The sequence below is a fragment of the Vigna angularis genome, chromosome 2 (genome assembly GCF_016808095.1).
Source record: "Vigna angularis cultivar LongXiaoDou No.4 chromosome 2, ASM1680809v1, whole genome shotgun sequence".
Classification (NCBI taxonomy): domain Eukaryota; kingdom Viridiplantae; phylum Streptophyta; class Magnoliopsida; order Fabales; family Fabaceae; genus Vigna; species Vigna angularis.
In genome coordinates this window covers 38535801-38556916 of record NC_068971.1, presented here as the reverse complement: position 1 = coordinate 38556916, position 21116 = coordinate 38535801, and the positions used below count along the sequence as shown (strand labels likewise).

General features: G+C 28.3%; 2 protein-coding genes across 3 annotated transcripts; both read right to left on the bottom strand.

The window, feature by feature from the left end:
- Positions 1–378: 378 nt before the first annotated feature.
- LOC108328195 (ABC transporter G family member 15) lies at positions 379–6406 on the bottom strand. Of its 2 annotated transcripts, none has more exons than XM_017562019.2 (9): positions 6165–6406; positions 4951–5033; positions 2459–2920; positions 2255–2374; positions 2025–2156; positions 1625–1909; positions 1242–1514; positions 1046–1153; positions 379–962 (listed from the first exon to the last, which is right to left on the bottom strand). In XM_017562019.2, exons 1-9 carry the CDS (start codon positions 6376–6378, stop codon positions 615–617), a joined length of 2025 nt encoding a protein of 674 aa, XP_017417508.1. In that variant the 5' UTR covers positions 6379–6406; the 3' UTR covers positions 379–614. The 2 variants fall into 2 exon arrangements, with proteins under 2 accessions (XP_017417508.1, XP_017417507.1); XM_017562018.2 differs by having other exon boundaries at positions 1046–1165; positions 6165–6402.
- A 6498-nt stretch (positions 6407–12904) lies between these two features.
- On the bottom strand, positions 12905–15602 carry LOC108327548 (putative wall-associated receptor kinase-like 16). Its single transcript, XM_017561238.2, has 3 exons — positions 14683–15602; positions 14304–14477; positions 12905–14220 (listed from the first exon to the last, which is right to left on the bottom strand). The coding sequence occupies exons 1-3, from the start codon at positions 15587–15589 to the stop codon at positions 13016–13018; spliced, it is 2286 nt and encodes a 761-aa protein (XP_017416727.1). The 5' UTR covers positions 15590–15602; the 3' UTR covers positions 12905–13015.
- Between the last annotated feature and the right edge of the window lie 5514 nt (positions 15603–21116).

Genomic DNA, 21116 nt, shown 5'->3' with positions numbered 1-21116 from the left:
TTCTTAAATAATCTTTCCGATTATAGTCAAACTAATCTAATATCAGCATGTGTTGGGACAAGTTAATTATACCTTTATCAGTTTTTGTGACATGCACGCAGGCGCTAGCAACAACAAGTAAAAGAACGACGTGTGGGGGTGGAGGCACTTGAATGTGGACATTAAAATGGAACATTCTAATGCAGCTCAACTTTCTTGACTTTCCTTTCCAATTCATTTTTATCACCCTTTCTTCTTCTTCCTAGTTTGTGTTCTACTTTTCACATTACCAATTCTTCCTCCTTTATTTTCCCATTTTCAACACATGAAAAACAATCCCATCTTCTACTTAAGATGAATCATCACCCATAGACAGAAAGTTCAAGATAGCGATCAACATTTTCTACGGACAAAAAATGTTTGACTTTATCATAAATTCCATTATCAAGAGTTTCTACAAAGGTACTCTTTTATGCCGTACACGTTATTTCAGACTTAAACAATACTTCATAGCATGGTTACAATTTTATGTTGCTGACATATCAATGTCACAATGTGTAAAAGAAGGATTGGTAAGTACAGTATCTATATACCGAGACATGGGACAGAAAGGTTTAATAGGAAAAGTGGGAGAATTATGACAGTGGAGAGTTAAGACCTTCCTGAACTGACAAAGGGTGCAAGGAATGATGCCGCTTGGAAGATGTATATTTGTCCTTCAAAGAGGGTTTTTTGAGAAAAATGTGTAGGATGGTCCTTTTGATCTGCCACAATGATGAAGCTCTCTCTTTGTGTTTAAGAGCCAAGTAATACAGCACTCTATAGCATATCAAGAAGCAAACTAAAACTCCTAAGTCCCACCATTTTGAATAATCAGTCCTGATTCCAAACATAACTTGAAGTATATGTTCACCCTTTATCTTGGTATCTCCAGCCACCTGTGGTTCAAATTCAAGACCAATCAGGTCATTCTTGAATTGACCCTGTAAAAGAGTATCATTAACATCATTGTCTAAATATATGAAGAATTCATTGAAACATGGTAGAGTTGTGGAGACATTTGTACCTGTATTGACCAGGTAATGTAGCTGAGATAGGACATTGGATAGCGCCAGAAGAATTTTGGAATGTCTGCTAGACTTCTGAATACATTAGATGGCACCATCATGAATACCTGTGCAGACAACTTAATTTCTTTAGGTAAATATATATATAACTTCAAATTTACGAGAATGAAGAGGAGAATGTTTGAGTTTGCTCACAATTACACCAGTTGCAGTTCCAATTGCTACCAATAGGTCGGGTAAAAGTGCTGCAACGAGTAATGTGCAGCCCTCCGTGACAGAAATGAAGCAAAATATATTCATGCAAAAGTAGCAGTAATGAGAGAAGCCTGGATGAAAGTTCACCATATGGTAAAGTATTGTCCCTGAAGAGAGGGAAATTGCAAGAACAAAAGGCACTGATGAGAGGAAATGTGAGAGTACAAAGATGGCCTCTCCATAATGCTTTCCAAATCTTTCACGTTTGAAGACCTGGTTTTAATGGTCATGAAAGAAGAGATCCATAATTTTTATTTGTTGAATTTAGTCTAATGGAACCAAATTAAAATTGAGATGTATGATAAATTAGATGCTTTGAATACCTTTAATTCCTCATGGTAAAAGGGTACGCCTCCTAAACACAGAAAGATCATTAAGCCAAAGATGAATCCATCACATTTGCCTCTAGATATGATTGCTTCATTACTTGTTCCTATGTTGAAAAGAAGACAACCAGCACTCACTGATATGATGATATAGAATACAATCCTTAGCCAATAGTAACCAAAGTCTCTAGTCATATTTAGGAAGGATCTATTTGTCAGTGTGCATAGCTGCTTCAGCCAGCTGGTATCATATATCTTCCCAACTAAAGGTTCTTCCTGCAACTGAGAACAACACACTAGCCTTCAATAACTACAGTTACTCCAGTCAAGAAAAAACGGTAATGACAAATATTGTAATTGTCATTTCCTGCTCTTGGTATGAAGCAAATTGACTTACAATTTTTTTCATTTCTCTGATTTTTCTCCTTGCATTTTCTGAATGTATGGAGTTCTTGTAGTTCATTACGAGTTCCGATTTAATCTCCTCTGTCGTCATATTCATTAGAGAATTCCACGACGATGAAGCGTCCTGAACACAATCCAACAGCATTACATATGAGCCACAAAACCATGCTGAAGAATGCTGAAAATAGTGAAACAAACTGCTGCATGAGCTGCAATACAAACGTTTTCAATTTTCGACTTTATTAAGGCTGTGACACTATCGAACTCTGGGCTAACACAACGAAGGAAATGCTCAGGAGGATTCTTTCGGGTTGGACAAGGAAACCCTGCATCAGCAAAGAACTGAACAAGAAGAGAATTTAGCAGCTCCATAGAAAAGCTAAAATCTTGTGTTCTGAAATGGTAAAAAGTCGAAAAATTTGTCACCTTTACAGCCATAGTTGCTTGTCCAAAGTATACAGCTTCACCTGCTGCAAGGAGGACCAGATCATCGAAAAGGTTGAAGATTTCACCACTGGGCTGGTGAATGGAGCATATGACTATTCTTCCATCATGTGCTATGTTAGATAGAGAAGAAATGACATAGAAAGAGGCTGCACTATCCAAGCCACTAGTAGGTTCATCCAGAAACATTACATGAGGTTGAGTTAAGATTTCAATGCCTATGCTAAGCCTTCTTTTCTCTCCAGTACTTATGCCTCTCAAATGCCAATTCCCAAGTCTGCTTTCTGCACTATCTTCCAGACCCATTTCAGCCAATACATTTGTTACCACCTTCTCAATCTCATTTCTGGTCGTATGTGAAGGAAGTCTCAAACGAGCTGCATATGTGAGAGTTTCCTTCACAGTTAGAGTTCCCAAGAAATAGTCTTCTTGAGTAACATAACACTGCAAAAACATCAGAAATACAATCTATGAACCAGTGTTGTATTTGAGCATACAAGTGTAGTTATTGCAATTGATGAAACTTAGATTTAGAATTACTGCTTTTGGCTATCAAAAATAGAATTTCATCTTCATAATCTATCAAATAAAGAGTTGTATTAAACGTAAGTATAATAAATTTACAGAGGTAAACCTCTCAAAGTAATTCTACACACACTGGTTATTATTCTTAATATTCTTAGAGGCTGAATTTAAGTTTAATTTAATTTAACAAAACTATTATATTATAATTTATTCGTATTTCTATAAATTTCAGTTTCTTTTAGTTTTCTCTAAGATGAGAGAATAATTAAGATATTATTGTGATATCAGAATATGGTTCTTAGATAGTAAGGTATAAAGATCAAGTTTAATTTATCAGATTCTTGATTCCGATAAGCAGTTCATTTTCTACTAAGAATTTAATATATTTTTTTCTAGTCTCTAAAGTGTTTCACAAAGATCAGATGATGTTAGGGTAGGATTTGATACTTAGAACTTACCAAAAGCTTGATAAGACTTTTGGAATTGTAGAAGGAATATTTTCTTATTGGCACATTAATTATTTTTCAGGTAAGCGAAGTTAATTGATTCAATAAGATAGTATTTAAATGTAAAAATAATTTGTTGACAAATTGTATATGAAAAACAGATTACATATTAAGTGATTGGGTTTTGTTGGAGCATATGAATATTTATAAGTTTATAAATGTTGTTTTATTTTAAGTAGAATTTTTGAAGTATTTAATATAATTAGTATTAAAATTAGAAATTATACATGTGTTCATGAAAATATATTATCTAAGTCGGTATCACTCAAACGGTATGTAACTTAAGCAATATGTTCCAGAGGTAACTTACTATGGCTCAAGTATTGACACATGGCCTGGAGCTTGTACAACTCAAGCAATGAAGTGAAGCTTGAGTAAGAGATAAGCTGATGCAACTTTCTCTTTTCGGGAATATATGACTCTTAAAAATAACATGATTATTTAATTATGAAGGATAGAGTGATCTATTTTTATATTCATTTGATATATATATATATATATATATATATATATATATATATATATATATATATATATATATATATTATAAAGAGAAAATGTTATTGATTGAGACATTTTTGTTTATTTTTCGACTGATACAAATAAAACAACTTCCCAGGTAAAATTTGAAAATAAAAATAGTTAAGATTGACCAACTTTGGAGACAAACTAATACTAGTAATATTGATAAAAGCAATTATCAATATCAATAAAAAGAAAATAATCGCGAAAGACATCAATAGGTCAAGAATACTGTAACTAACATTAGTCAAGAAATAATATTGAACTACATTAATAAAAAATAATTCAAATAATGTCAATCAAAAAATTAATTCTATCAACATTAATTAAAAAAACTCAAACTTACCTAAATCGTTTTTCATCACCAAAAGTAAAAACCTATAGGTATTAATAAAAAAAATAGACTTGTTAATATTGAGAAAAAAAAAACTTTACTAACATCAATCAAAAAACAACCTCAGATTTGTGTAAAATAACTGACTCATTAAAAAAAAATACCAACTAACATCCATTTAAACTGCTAATGAGTTTGATATCGACTCAAAAAAAATATTAAGAAAAAAAATCTTGATTAAAGTCAACTAAAAGATAATACTAGTTAACATTTGAAAACAACAACCTGACTGTGATTGAGTTTACGAAGTCTCAATTTTAGCTAAACTAAAAATATGTCCACTAAAATCGATCCAACAAAAATATGAAAAGAAAAATATAAAAAATAAATTCTTGCTTTCTTTAAAGTGAAATTTAAATTTTATAATTCAAAGTAATTAAATTATTAATTTCTAAAATTACGTTATACCAAAACAATATATTTTATCATAAAATATCTAACATATTTTATAGAAATGGTTTCGTTTTTAAAGATTGTCCATATAAAATAGTGTAGAAACATTGTTGTGGTTGTGTTGGTAAACTTACAACGTCTTTGCAGCCTGTCGTCCTTCTCGTACTCCCATTCAGTACCACATTTCCGGTCATCCTAACATTGTTGGGAAGTATCCCTGTTCCAATGGCATAAAGTTAAAATTACAATTTGAAAAATTAATTTTTTTAGTTTAATTTTAAAAAATTAAATAACTATAATAAAAACATAGATGAAGTATAAATTAATAATTACTGTCACTATGCTTAAAAAAAATACTTTTAATTTCATTTTTCTCAGATGCTGATATATGAAAAGTACTTTTTTTTTTATCTCGGTTGCTTTCATTTATTTATGACTTTCAATCTACCTAAACAGTGACATTTTTAACTGATAACAATCTGTCCAAAAATAGATTTTATGTTCCTCATGATTACCAGATGTAAAGTTTCTAAAATAATTGAAGAAATATCGCCGCCTAACTTTTTTATATCAATTTCAAAGTAGTTAATTTAAATAATTTTATGAACACAATATAACTTTTTATGTTAGTAGATATCTTTTAGAGCAATTTATTATATAAAAAAAGTACCTTCTATTTAGACAAACATTTTTCCATTTAAAATTTCTGTTGAATATATATAATGTTGTGGGACCTGAATTTATTAGGAGGTTTATCTCTTGAGGTTAAAATAAAAGAATTATACATCATATATATATATATATTCTAAAAAAGAAAAAATAATTTGAGATAGAGAATATTCTAAAATTGAAAAATTAAATAAGACAAAAAATAATAAATTTTTTCAACTAATCCTCAGTTCAATAGTCAGCATGTACTAAACACTGATAAAAATCTGTCACTAAATAAATCTCTCATCAACTAAATATTGAATTACACTTCACAAATCAATAACTAAAGTTATTAGTCTTGTTAGATAAAAACTCTACACACTAATTGGGATTCTCATGGTACGAAGGGGAATTGGTATAATTTAACAAAGTTTAGATTTACACCAACTTGCTTTCATTTTTACATTAAAAAGGATTAAAAACTAAAAAGAATCAACAAATCATTAGAGACTCATGATTTATTCAATCTTTTCTAACCCTAAAAATACTTGTGGAGAAGTTTCTTGAAGTATGTTGAAAGTATGAAAATATAGTTAAAGAGAAGAATTGGTGATTTCATGGTTAATATTGTGAAGTATAGCTAATAGAAAAGCAGAATAGAAAGAAAAGTATGAGTGAAAGAAAGAATTATAGGCACCAGCAAGTGCAGCAAGCAAAGTTGATTTCCCAGATCCTGAAGGACCAATGAGTGCCATAATCCTGTTGGGTTCTGCATAACCATTTAAACCTTTTAGCAGTTCCTTTTCTGCACTACTGCTACCATTTGAAGCCACCACTGTCAAATCTTCCCAAACCAGACACACTCTTCTCTTATTCTCCACTGCAATAACTTCATTACTCTGCAACTCCATTTTCGTAGCTATACATATCTCTCTCAACATATATATATATAGATAAATAGATATGTATACTTTTATTAGTACCGTTGTTAGGTTGTATGGGATCGATATCTCATTATGGCACTGCATGAACACGTTCATGTTAGTTGAAGATTTCCTGATAGGAGTTATTGAAGAGTACGTCTTTATCTGACTGGGATCGATATTTCTTTTTTTTTTTTCTTTTTTCTGAATTTGAAATATTTTTGCAGAAATTCACTCTTCATGCATTTTACATTTTCAGTAGAAGACACGACATCTGCTAAAGTATAAACCGCCTCTTTTATATCATTAACTGATATAAATTATATTGAAATATAAGAATTTATAAACTAAGTTTTTGTTGGATTTAAAAATTTCAGTTTGTAAGATGATATCGTAAAGATACATTAATAGATTACTGTTTTATGTCATGTAATTTAAAAGAAAAAGTTGTTTAGTACATTTGGTAGGTGAGTTTGATGTCAGATTTATAGTAAATAATTGACTTATTTTGTACATTTCAACAATAATAAATTTCTGTAATTTATAAAAATTGATTTTTCATTAATCTTTGGATTATATAACTTTTTAGTTTTATTTTCATTTTCTTTCTGTTTTATTAAATAACTAAAATTAATTTAATTTTGACACTTTCCTTTTAAATTTGTTGAGAAATAAAGAAATTATTAGAATCGACATATATATTTGAGAGTGGAAGGGATAAAAAAAGTAGAAAAAAGAAGTGCGCACTTCGAGGTAGATAGACGTGTAATAATCGTGACAATTCACACGTACGGATACATGCAGCAATTATGGAGTTAGTTGAGAAACTCTAATGCTCAGCCATGCAACCCGTTTCGCTTTTTTAACACTAAATATATTCATGTACTAAATATTAAAGTGATTGATTAAACAAAAGTATATATAAAAGAGTAAGAATGAATTGATGACAGGATTAAGCACCTTTGTAGTTTTTAAATTTTGAAAATTTTAATACTCAAATTTTAAAAATAAATTAATATAAGTATTTTAATTTAATTATGCTAAAAATATTTCTTTTTAAACATGTTTTATTTAGTTTTTAATAATTATTTATTCTGTTTCTCATATTTTCATTTCAATGGCTATTGAAAAAAATGTATTTGAAGAAAAAAATGTAATATAATTAGATTAAAAAATTATTCATTTAATTTAAAAATTAAAATATATCAAAATTTAAAGATCAAATTCTAATTTAGCATCAAAGTTAAGCAGAGAAAATTAATTAATTTTATATTATATAATAAAGTTTACTGTTCTTTAAAGAGTATTTATCTTTGATTTACTAAACATATACGTTAATATATTAAATAATTTTCTTCCACCATTTCTTATCCTCTCCAAGGTGTAAAGTAAAGTAGAGTACGTATTGAAGTGAGATAGTTAACTCTCATTTCTTAACAGGTGCTTAAGGAATTGAATTAGGTTTATTTAACCATCTATAATAAATTTTAAATTTTGAAAATCCCACTTGGATATATATATATATATATATATATATAATTATACATCCACTTTGTGAAGTTAAATGAATTTTAAGTCTAAGTAATAGAGTGATTATACTAGAGCGTGAAGGTTTTGAAATCGAAACAATTAAATTTTGGGTTTGGTTTACATGAAAGAAAAGATACAAAGAATATTAATGAAAAAAAGGAATAACCATTTTAAAAGTTAGAAACTTATTGAGTTATTTATTATTTACTTTTACGTATATCTTTATCTTTTTAATTTTTCAGCTAACGACTTTAATTATTTTTTTTCAATAATTTATTTTTTCTCATTCATTATGAACATTTTTTTTTTTCATTTTATCTATGAAAAGATGTATATATTCATGACGTGAACCATATTTAAAACTATCAATTTAAGATTTTAATTTCGTAACAAGTCCTATTAGAACACGGTAGGGTGACATAAAGTTTATAACTTTGACCATAAAATAAATGAAAAAAACGTTTTTCTGTCTTTAAAGTATTTTACTTACCAATAAGTAAATAAAAATTATTAAAAACTCTTATATTAATGTAAGGATTTTTTGAAGCTCGAAATGAATGACAATGAAAATAAATGAATGAGAAAGTTGAAAAATGGTACAGAATTAATGCAGCTTGTCCACATACATGTACTTGAGCATGCATTCCAATCTCTACGTGTTGCAGAATTAAGCACTTATCTGAATCATTGGAGAACAACACTGTAGAGAATCCTTTCTAATCACAAAATGAGATGTTCCTCATCTTTTTAACCTTCTTTTCTTTCTGTTCTTACATTTTGTTTCTATTTAACAACCATTTTCACAATTAAAGACACTATTATATAGTCACTGTTTTGTTAATTATGTTTATATTCAATATTTAATTAGTTTATATTATAATCATAATGGGAAATAAAGTAAGGTTACATAAAATATTTTATTAAGATAAAAATGCAAAATATATATATAATTTAATTTGGTCATTTTATTTTTAAGTTGACGTTGATGTTGTGTTTGTATATATCAAGTATCAATTGTAATATTCCATTTAATACTAATTAAAGTATTATAAATTTTAATAATACATAAACATACAAAATATAGATACAGTCATTTAGAATAATAGCCATACTAATATTTTATATACACAAGATCATAAAACTCCTTTACCTAAATATTCAAATCATTTTTATTTTTTACAAATGTAAGAAATTCCTAAGTGTAAAAAGTTTACAAGTGTAAAAATGTAAAATATAAAATAAGTTGTAATTTTGAGTGAAGTGATTTAACATGTATATATAAGTTGTAATTAAACTTAATGTGTAGTGTAATGAATTAATTTTCTCTACCATCCAATTTGTTTGAAAAAGGAGAGGATGTACACTATTCGTACTCTTTATTTCTCTAAATAAGTTTAAGCTATACATCATTATTATTACATAAAATTTTTGTTAAAAAAAGAACATAAAACATGGGATCATACCAAATCCAATGATAAAATTATATTGCACACATAAGCAAATAATACCCATTATAAAAAAAAACAAACTAAGAAAATATCTAGTAAATCAATGCAATACCAAAAAACTCCACAATCAAATTCATTAGCATATCATGAGATTTATCATTAGCTAACTCTCTCACATTTCAAAAATTAAAAGAATTTTTAGATCACATATATTATTTAAATGTATTAGGGTTATTATCTGGTTAGTCAAGAATATAAAATGGTTTATTAATATTATGTTTATGATTGAAGATATATTTGTCATTAAAGGTTGTTATGTAAATACCTTAAAGTAATATTCTAATTTGATGAGAGATAGAATTCGAATTATTAAGATTTAGAATACCACGGAATCGTTATGAAGTTATGATCTCCATTTGTATAGGAGGTAACATCAAGTACTGTGTTAAAGTTTTATTTTTTCTTTGTCTTCATCAAAATAAATAACCAAAATGATATCTAAGACCCTCTATATTTGGAAGATCACATATATGCAGTTAATCATATTATTCTCTTCTTTCTAATAGCAAATTCATGTATCATTTTTTTGTGACATAGATTAAATTTTGAGTTTATTAAAGATTAATATATAATTCTGTTATACATTTTAAATCAATATTATTAGCACAATTATTATTTCTTATAAATTTATTTTATTATTACATTTCCTTTTTATTTAAACTAATTCAACTTATCAAATAAATTTTGTTTATTAGAAGTTTTTTTCTTATTTGTAAACCAGCAGCCACATAATCCTCTGAACTACAAGTTAACACGACCTCCATCTCAAAATGACCCACTTTCAATCATTATTCATTAGACATTCTGATGTTACTTGTATCCATCCATCCTTAATTGTGTTCATAAAATTATTCAATCTTTTCTAAAAAGTAGCATATTTTTTCAACCTTAACATGCTATTCCAATTAAGCACGACTTCTCTTGTGCAAAAAGAAATCCTAAATTTTGTGACTTTTCATATCAATCTTTTTGTAAAGTAACACATTTGATTTCATTTGAATAAAAATGTTAAAAAATATGGCTAATGATTCTGATTTATTTTTCCTCATTTATAAATCAAATAATACAATACTAAACTTATATACTTAAATTTGACCTTTTAATTTCAAATCTCACTAACATAAAATATGATTATTATGTCACTCCATTTATATTTTACCTGTAAAAATTAGTTGGGAAAAATGCATAATAACACTTATAATTAAATTGTTAAAATTTAAGTTTGACTAATATGGGTTATATGTAAATTTGTTTTAAAAAAACTAGTGCCGTCAAAATGGATTGAAACCCGTGAGCCAATCCGGCTCACCACGGGTTTAAGTCGGGTTGGGTTGGAAAAAAATGCAAAATTTTTTATGCGAGCCAATTTGACCCGGCTCACTAAGAACCCAGCTATTTTTTTAATTAAATTAAATTAATTATTTAAATCCTATTTTTTTATTGAAATTAAATTAATTAAATTAATTATTCAAAATGCACAACCTTTACTTAGTAATAGAGCATTTCGCGTTGCTGTCTTTCCAAAAGTTCCCCTTCACAAATAAAACCCTAAGATTATAGATTGGATAATATTATAGATGGAGATAAAGAAGAAGATGTTTCAAGAGAGCATAATACTGTGGATTTATCCATTCAGGACTCCAATTTAATAGATGGATAATATTATAGATTGGATAATTTCAGGAATATATCATTTGTTTTATCTTTTTTTTAGACCTATCTACAAGCATGACAATTTTATCTTGTGCTATATATTTTTGTTAACGTCTATATGTAGTTTCTTGTATGTCTCACTAAATTAAATTGACAAAATTTTACGCTTGATAGCTTAGAATATATATAACAATATATTTCTTTTGTTTCATTTTCTTTTATATCAATTGGTTCAATTATTACTGTTTCAATTTGATCGATCAAAGTAACATGTTATAAGAATCTAAGAAGAAGAAGTTGAAAAAAAAGTTAATTAAGTGAGTCAATGAGTCAACCCGTTTAACCCACCAACCCGTGGTGGGTTGGGTCGAGTTTGAATTTTTTTGGCTCGCTAATAAATGAGCCGGGTTGGGTTGACTCACTAAGTGGTCAACCCGTGGTGGGTCGGGTAGGGTCGGGCTGGGTTACCCGTTTTGACAGCTCTAAAAAAACCCTAACACTCCTTTTCCTTCACCTTTTTTACTACACGATGAAAACTCTTAATTGTGCAAATAGAACCCTTGACATCGACAACATTGTTTACGTTACGGAGATTGTTGTGTGCCTAAAGGTTGTTTTTTTGTCATTGTTGTGTGTGAGGAATAAGATTGATTTTTCTCCTTTTCTCTTTTAACTAATGGACCTATGTGTGATTGTTTTTGCTTAGCCATATATAGTGATTGTTTAATCTATATAATCTTGATTTTGTAAAATTTATTAAAAATAGATAGAAAATTATTTTTGACTCAAATGTTTGTGTAGTTTTAATTGTATTTAAATGCGAAGCGTAAACATCTGACATAAAATTACAAATTTAGACTTGTCACGATTTAGTGATAAAAAATAGTAAATGATGATAATTTTTGTTATGGATTTGGGATAAAAACTTCCAATAAAAGTTGTTGGAAATGAGATTCTACAATTTTAAATTGGAGGTAAAATTTGGCTTAATTTTTTTTTAAAAAGACCAAATTTATGTTTGTTTGCCTCTACAATAGACCTATGTCTGTTATATATATGCACCATATGAAAATTTACGTTTTCTACCCACAATTACGTGTGATCTAGGTCAGGCTTAAAAAGCCTATAATATGAAAGTACAAAGTTTTTGTGTTAGTGCATTAATTAAACTCAACTAATTATTAGAAATCAAGGGACAACAATAACAACTAACTCCTGAGCTTTTCATTCTAAAACATATCAACTCTTAATTAACATTATTCAAAATACTAACTTTCATTTAAGTTTAGTCAATAAAACTTTCACATGAACTTGAATGTTTGTTTCATTCTTCATCCTACTTGTCATTGTTGAAAAACATTATATCTTGTGAAGATATTTTTGACTTGATCTCGACTTTCTACATGAATTGGAGAGTTGTTCTAAAAATATACTCGAACCTACTTCCAGTCAACTTGCAACGGTTTCTTCAATTTTGAAACATCTCGCTAAGTGTCACGCCACTCGTGTAAAGCCTACTTTCTTCCTTGGATTGCTCTTTCCCTATGATGTTGACTGCTTAGAACTACTCACTTCATCACTTTGCCTCCCAGAACTTAATTCAACCACATATGAATGGGTAAATGGTTACATTGGATGCTCCAGCATCCTCCTCAACACCAATTTGAACTTTCAAAGTTATTTTTTCATGGCAAACGTTACTAAGTAAGCGAGCAATACTCGTTGGACAAGACTCTTTTATTCGTTTTTTCTTCTTTTTATAGTCAAGTAATGCAAAAATCATATAAAAGTAAAAATTATAAAGTATATCGTCCGTAAGTGAATAAAGTATAAATTAGAATAAAATTATAATACAATGAGAGTAATGAAGAAGAAATAAAGGAAACAAAAATACTGAAGTGGGACTGCATATATTTTTTGTGCCGTGTGGTTGATCATCTTCCATCTCCAAAGTCAATTAATTGAAGTTCCCTCACGCTATCATATCCAGCATTCTGTTGGCCACTACTGTCACCAGGTTCATGAATGCTTTGTGCTTCAGAAAGCAAGTATTGTCTCTCCTCAAAATTTTGGCTTGTATTATTGGTCCAAGGATGTTTGTCCATAAGCCTTATTCCCTCCAATTCCATTGCCACTTCCTTCATGCTAGGCCGTTCCTCCCCTCTAAGTTTCAAGCACCTGGCTGCAAGAATAGCAACCTGCATGATCTCCTGTTTATTTTCTTCATCCTCAACACCAATCTGAAGAAAATCAAATAGATGATCCTCTTCCAAGCTACATACAAAGTGAAATGTGAGACTTCGTTTATCTTCTGCCCTTTGAAAAGAGAAAGGCTCCTCCCCAGTTAGCAGTTCTACAAGCACTACTCCAAAGCTATAAACATCACTCTTTTCAGTCAATTGGCCTGTTTGCATGTACTCTGGGTCTAAATACCCAAAGGTTCCTTGCACAATTGTGGCTATTTCAGTTTGGTCTTGTGGAACCAATCGCGAAGCTCCAAAGTCAGAAACTTTGGCAGTGTGATTGTCATCCAAGAGTATGTTGGCAGTTTTCACATCCCTGTGGATGATGGGTATGCTAGCTGCTGAGTGTAGATATGACAAAGCTCCAGCTGCTTCAGCGCCAATCCTTAGACGAGTTTTCCAAGATACATTACCCACTTGGCTTTGTTTATGCAAATAATCAAAAAGGGTGCCATTTTTAACAAATTCATACACCAATAAAGGAACTTCTGTATCTAGACAACAACCTAGGAGTTTGACCACGTTCCTGTGATTAATCTGTGACAGTATAATGACCTCGTTGATGAATTGCTCCACCTGGCTTACGTCCACTATTTTGGACTTCTTGATAGCGACAACTTGATTATTTGAGAGAACTCCTTTGAAAACTGTTCCATAACCTCCTTTGCCGATGATCAAATTCTCATCAAAATTGTTGGTGGCTTTATTGAGTTGCTCGGCACTGAAAATTATGGTGGATTGAGACGAGTCTCTTCTAGTAGAGAGTTTCTGTGTTAGAATTATGCCCCCATTTTGCTGAAAGAACTTTTCCTTTAGTTTGAGGACTCTCCTTTTCTGGAGCATCAAGTACAGCCAAGAAACTCCCACAAAGAGAGCAATTAATCCTACACCTGCTCCTGTTATCAAAATAAACTCAAATTTAGTGTCTTGCCAAAAGGGAAGAAAAACAAAACTCTAATGGTCGTAATGATATGCTCACCGATGACGATCTTTGTAAATGCATCAGCCCGCTGCTTTGGCTGGCATCCTCCACCTTCGTTTGTTGCATTTCCGATCATTCCATCAGGACATAAACATTCGAAAGAGCCAGGAGTTTCATGACAATACTCTGCTCTTGCGCAGTTGTGTTTGCCCCTTTTACAATCTGGAAAGTCTACACAAAGGCCAAACAGAAATAATCATTTCGCAAAATGAAAAAACTGAAATATAATATATTAACACACAGTTTTATCCTACCTACCAGTTTTCCGTTCTTTTAAATGTAATGAGAGAGAATTACAGCAAAAAACATAAATAGTAAATTTTGAGAAGTGGAAAAAACAATGTTAATGTTTTGGCAGCATAATTAAATAATTTACCTGTGCAACCTTGGGGAAGGTAAGGGTTGCCCTCAAAACCTGGTTTACATTTGCATAGGTAGCCATTTCCACCGGCAGAGGGTGGGTCCTCGCAAACGCTATTATCACTTTTGCACGCATAGTTGGCTTTATCCTTGGAAACGTTACAGCCAGCATGTCCAACTCTCCAATCAACAATCATGGGAGCCATATCGAATGGGATGCGGTTCAAATGATCCATGGAGAAGTTGTAGCCGCCATTTTTCACCACAAACGAAACGCTGCAGCTGTTGGAATCGGAAGACTTGGTGAAATTATAAAAGGTGTTTGCTTGTATACTGATGTTCGTCATTCCAGGCGGTATATCCACCTGGCAACAGCCTCTGCCTGCACATTTCCCATCATTCATCTGCATGTTTTCCAAATTTTCTAGATTGTCGCCACATAATGTCAAGCACCCTGTTGTTGAGTATGTAGTTTGGTTGACGTAACTTCTGACAAACCCGTACGTGTCGCATCCTAAACTCATGAACTTGTTTTCCGTGCTGGAAATGGTGAAGGATTGAATTTGGAGTGTGGGTTCGTTGGATTCTGTTACTCCAACAGAAATGTTGTTTTTGCAGATAGAGGAGACGAAGAAATTCATCTCCAATTGACCTAGGAGGGTTATGTTCAGAACTTGGACGTTACCTACGTATAGAATGGAGTCTGCGCAGGTGAGATTCATGTCTCTCTCAAAGGAACAGTTTTTTCCGGTGGTACTTGACACACCTACGCCAAAGGGGTATGGAATTGAAACATCTCCACACTTGTTGGGGCAGCCGGGCAGGGCTTGATCATCTTCTGCGGTTGCTGTTCTTGCTAACGCAATCATCAGCAGCAGCAGCAGGAGGCTCACTTGCATCTCTGTCACCACCTTCAATTCCATTGTATAATAAGCTATAAGCTAAAGTGTTTGCTCCTTCCTCTTCTTCTTCTCATCTTTATACTAACTAAAATGCCGCGGTTTTCAACAACGGTTCAGTTTGGATTGAAGCATTGTTTGGTCGTACAAAGTTTATGTGACTCAGTCAGACAAGTCTTCATACGTTGTTATTATCACATCACTCGTACTTTTCATGCTCATATTAGAATTAGGAACTTCAAAAAAAAAAAAACAACAGTCAAATTCACAGTAACTTTGAAAAACATGTCACACCGTATTTTAAGTTAACTTTTGCCCAGTACTAGTCACACGTAATTCAAACAGTGCAGCAGTTTGCTCACCCCTAATCACACGTAATTCTGTTTACATCACTTCATACAGTTCTATATCACTCGTACTTTTTGTCATTATATGTATTTTAATGAAATTTTGGAAGTCAATATTTACACACATGTGTGTAGAAAATAAATACGAGGAATTAAGATATTTTAAGAAATTTTGAATACTTTTAAAATATTTATTTTTTATGATTTTGATAATTAATTAATCTTTTACTATTATATTTCAAAAACACATAAGAAACAGCTTTTTCAAAGTTGTTTTTGAAAATCAACTGATTATTCGTAGTGTACAGAAAAGGAATAAATATGACTGGTAATAACAAGAACAAAATATAAATATACTTTTTTTTTCAAAGACTTAAGTCAAAATTTTATCATTTATTATAGATACTTTATTTAAAAAAATTATTGAACACCTAGAAAAACATATCAACTATGTATTAGAAAATAAAAATTTATTTTAGTGTTTTAAGGTATAACTTTTAGTTTATGTTAATTTTAACTTGGAAATTGATTTTTTTTTTCATATTTTTCTCACTCTTTTGAATATTTATGAAATTTCTTGAATGATTACAAACTGGTAGACCTCGTACTTTTAAAATTTATAAAAAATTTTCAAGATGACAACTAATTTGCGCAAATAAATTTAAGGAAAATAAAATATTTTCATCTCACATAAATGAAGAAATCTGCAAAAGACAGCTCAATACGAATGTTTTACTTAAATGCCTATTAGTTTTCTATTAATTTCAACTTAAAACTTATGTTTTTATTTAAATGTCATCATTTTTTTAATTCCAATTTACCTTATGGATAAATAATAATAATAATAATGTTAATTATATTAATAATAACATTATTAATAATAATAATTATTATAATAATAACATTATTAATAATAATAATTATTATAATGATAACATTATTCATAATAATTATTATTATAATAATGGTATTATTAAAACTAATAATAATAGTAATAATAATAAATGCATTTTATTTTATAATAATTTTAAATTTATAAATAAAATTATAATTTAACAAGTTTATATATTAAAACATTTTTTATCCGTCATATTTATTAAATTATTTTAAAACTTTATCTTCAAATTCCTTTATTCTCACCTTTGGATTCCTTATAACAAACAACATATCTTTTTTTTTTTTCAAATTCATTTTTCTTAATTTATCATTTGAAAAAATGAGCTTTTTTCTGGCATGTTCTTGACCTCGAAGGTTTTTTTTTCTTTTTATGTTTTTGTAATCTTTTATTTAGTATCTCTCATATCATTTTTAAACGTTTGTTTTCTGTAAAAGATACTTTTAAATTTATTACTTTTAAAATTGAAATTAATATTAATTGTAAGCTTAATTTAATTAATATAAAAATAAAAAGTTAATCATGATAATAAAGGATACAAATTATAACAATACATAAATAAATATTAAAATTAGAAAATTTAAAGTAGCTTTAAAAGAAAACAATTTAAAGTAACTTTGAAATAATATATTAAACTAGACTAGCTTAAAATAATAATAACAATAATAATGACCGATGTTACACTTCCGTTTATTCACACGTTATAGTCATACATCAGCTACATGTTAGCACGACCAAGACTTAAAACCATTTAATTAATATTCGTAGAGTGAGAGATAGAGAGAAGGAATCAATGAGTACTAATAATAAGAACAAAATATAAATATATTAATTTTTCAAAGAATTAGAATAAAATTTTATTATTTATTGTATACTTAATTCAAAGAATAAATTTACTGATGAGAAATAACATGTCGACTATATATTAGAACATTTAAATTTATTTCAGTGTTTTAGAATCTAACTTTTAATTCATGTTAATTTTTGGGAATTGATTTTTTTTTATCATATTTTTCTCACTCTTACGAAATTTCTAGGCTTACAAACTTGATGAAGAAGCTTCTGCTGCCATGTTCTTGACCTCGTAGTTTTATGTTTTTTATTTTTTTAATCTTTTATTTACTATCTTCCATCATTTTTAAACGTCTGTTCTTTATAAAAAAATAATTAATTTATTATTTTCAAAGTTGAAAATAATATTATTTTTAATTGTACACTTAATTTAATTAATATCAAAAGAAAAAAATTTAATTATGATAATAAAGGGAAAAATGTAACAATACATAAATAGACAAAAAATTAGAAAATTTAAAGTGGCCTTAAAAGAATAAAATTTAAAGTAGTTTTGAAATAATGGATTAATTTAGAATTTAAAAAACAATTTAATGATGTTATACTTCGATGTAATTCTAGCACTTAGCGTTCAATGCTAAGACTTATAACAATATTTAATAGCTTTATTCTATTTTTATTGCGCATAAATTGAAGTAAGTCAAAGATATCTAAGATCTAATTATAGATATTTTTGGAATGTCTTTTTTTCTGCACAATTAAATCAAATTTCCTATCAATTAAAATGAAATTTTATTAAACTAATTTGTAGAAAATGTTTTGTATTATTTTATTTTGGTGTTTCAAGAATTCTTTCTTTAAACCAAATATTAATAAATTAAAAAATTGTGGTGCATATTTCATTTTTATTAACCAATATAAATACAATATAAAAGTTGATGAGTAATGATGGGCATAAAATATCTTCTATATAACAATATATATTTTTTATATGGTGAAAAACATATTGATTATTTTCTATTGATAAAAGGATAAACTAAAAAAAGAAATTTCAAAATTTCATGATCATCGGTAATTTTTTATAATGATTATTTTTAAGTGATTTATTTTAAATAGATAATAGATTTTATTGATGAATTTTTAAAATTTTATCATTAATAAATATTTTTCATTAACAAATTCATTGGTAATTTAGACTTTTATTATTAATTGTAGTAAATTTATCGGTCAAAGTTTTCATTTTAATCATAATCATAAAATTTATTAATAAATCTATAGTAATTGAATAGTTTTTTTAAAGCTATCAATAAATGATTTTTTTAAAACTCTTGGTAAACTATTTTATTTTTTATAATTTATGGTAAATTTGTTGATAGTTATTTTTCAAAAAATAATACATTGATAATTGTATTTTTTAAATTTTGGTCAGAGGTGCTAAATTTTCCACCAAATTCAAAGACACGTCGGTTATAAATGAGTGTGGGTGAGAAAAAAAAAAAGCTGAGGAGCTAGAAAAAAGAAAAAAAAATCGAAAGAGGAAGTGTAAGAGAAGAATGGACAACCACAGTGACGAAGTCAAAGAAAAATCAAATTATAATAATTACCAATGATAAATTTTTATCGTTGTTAATTACTGACATATTATTCTATTGATAAAATTTACAAATAAACATTTTACAGATAAATTTCCGTATTATTGATCAATTTTATATCAATAGTTGTTCACTGTTATCAACAAAATTTACCCTTTAATAATTCCTTTTTAATTATAGTATACTGTGTACTTAATTCTATTTTAAAATATTTAAATATTAAAAACACAGAAAATAAATGTTTCTGTGGATTGGGACCAGATAATTTCTGCTCAACTCTCCTACTTGTACGAAGCTCTCCTCCGTGTTCCTGGTGACTAATCAGTCTAAGGGAGATGATATGTAGAATATACGCTCAAGTCAGAATTTTTTTTTTTGAGATCTAAAGTAATAAGATTATAAAAAAAAAAAGTAAAATTTATCTCTAAATTAAATCTCTATTTATAAAGTTTACAAAAATTTGACTAATTAATTTATCTTTTAATTATCATTAATGTCAACTTTAACCAGCTATCAATAATCATTATTGTATTGATTACGTTTTAATTCTGCCTAACTGACGTTGTTACCGAACGAATATGAAGTCCTTGTACGTAATCCAACCGTTTGATCATTTGGCTCAGCGTGCAACCGGACGGGTCTAACCCTATTAACAAGAAATGACTTTCTGAAAATAAACTGATATCGGCAGTGAGAGATAAAAAATTAAAATAAGTGAGAAATCTTAGTATAGTAGGGGAAAACTTGATCTCTTATTCCATATATAACTTTAGATTTTACAACTTAAAATAATTTCTACTAAATCAAGTTTATATAATTTTAAATCAGACAAAGTAGCAGTTAAATAATTTTTTATTTTAGTATTGTTTGCTCAGAAAGGAAGAAAGAGCCGAAGAAAAGACTTTTTTTATTTCTCTTGTGTAATTGAGTGAAAAAACACACACACACACTTGTTATAATTTGTTATAATTTAAGTTTTACCTTTGATGTAACTTATGGTTGCTGATTCAATAAATTGGTGAGTGTGATTCATAACAAATAAAATTTTTTAATAATTTTTTTCTAAACAAGAAAGTTATAAATATTTAAGTCAAATTTCCTATAAACTAAAATTAATTTGAAAAAACTATTCTGTATTATTTATATTCATATTTAAATAACTTTTTAATCTGTAATATACGATTTATTTTCTGTTTTGAGTATTTAATATGTTTTCTATGAATTAAGTATATAATAAATTAAAAATTTTGATTTATTATTAAGTTAAAAGTTGATGAATAGTATCCATGGAATCTCTTCCATTTGATAATATATTTTTTCATTTGGTAAAAATTATATTTATTATTTTATAATGCTAAAAAATAATCTAATAAATTAAAAAATATATATTTCAAGATCACTTAAAATAATCAACATAATATAAATATTTTTTTCGAAGACTTAAGTCAAGATTTTATTTATCATGTAAATTTTTAAAAATATTGACTATTCATAACAAAAATGGGTCATGAAATTAAAATTTATTTGTGTTTTTTTTTTAATTTAAATTTTAGTTCACGTCAATCTTAACTTGGAAACGGAGTTATTTGTTATACTTTTCTCAATCTTATAATATTATGAATTTCTTGATCCTAAATAATGACAAATTTGTTGAATTAGATAAAGACTTTTCTGCGTGTCTGTGTGTGTTTGACCTCGCAATTTTATTTTATCTATTTTCTTTTTACTTACTCCCACCCTTTTTAATCGTCTGTGTTTTATAAAAAAATTAATTTTGTTTTCAAATTTCAATATAATATTCTTTACCTTTATACTCCTACTTTAATTAATATGAAGATAACAAATAATAATGCTAATATAGAGGAAATAATGTAACAACATATAAATTGACAATAAATAAAAAATGAAAGAAGTATAATAGATAA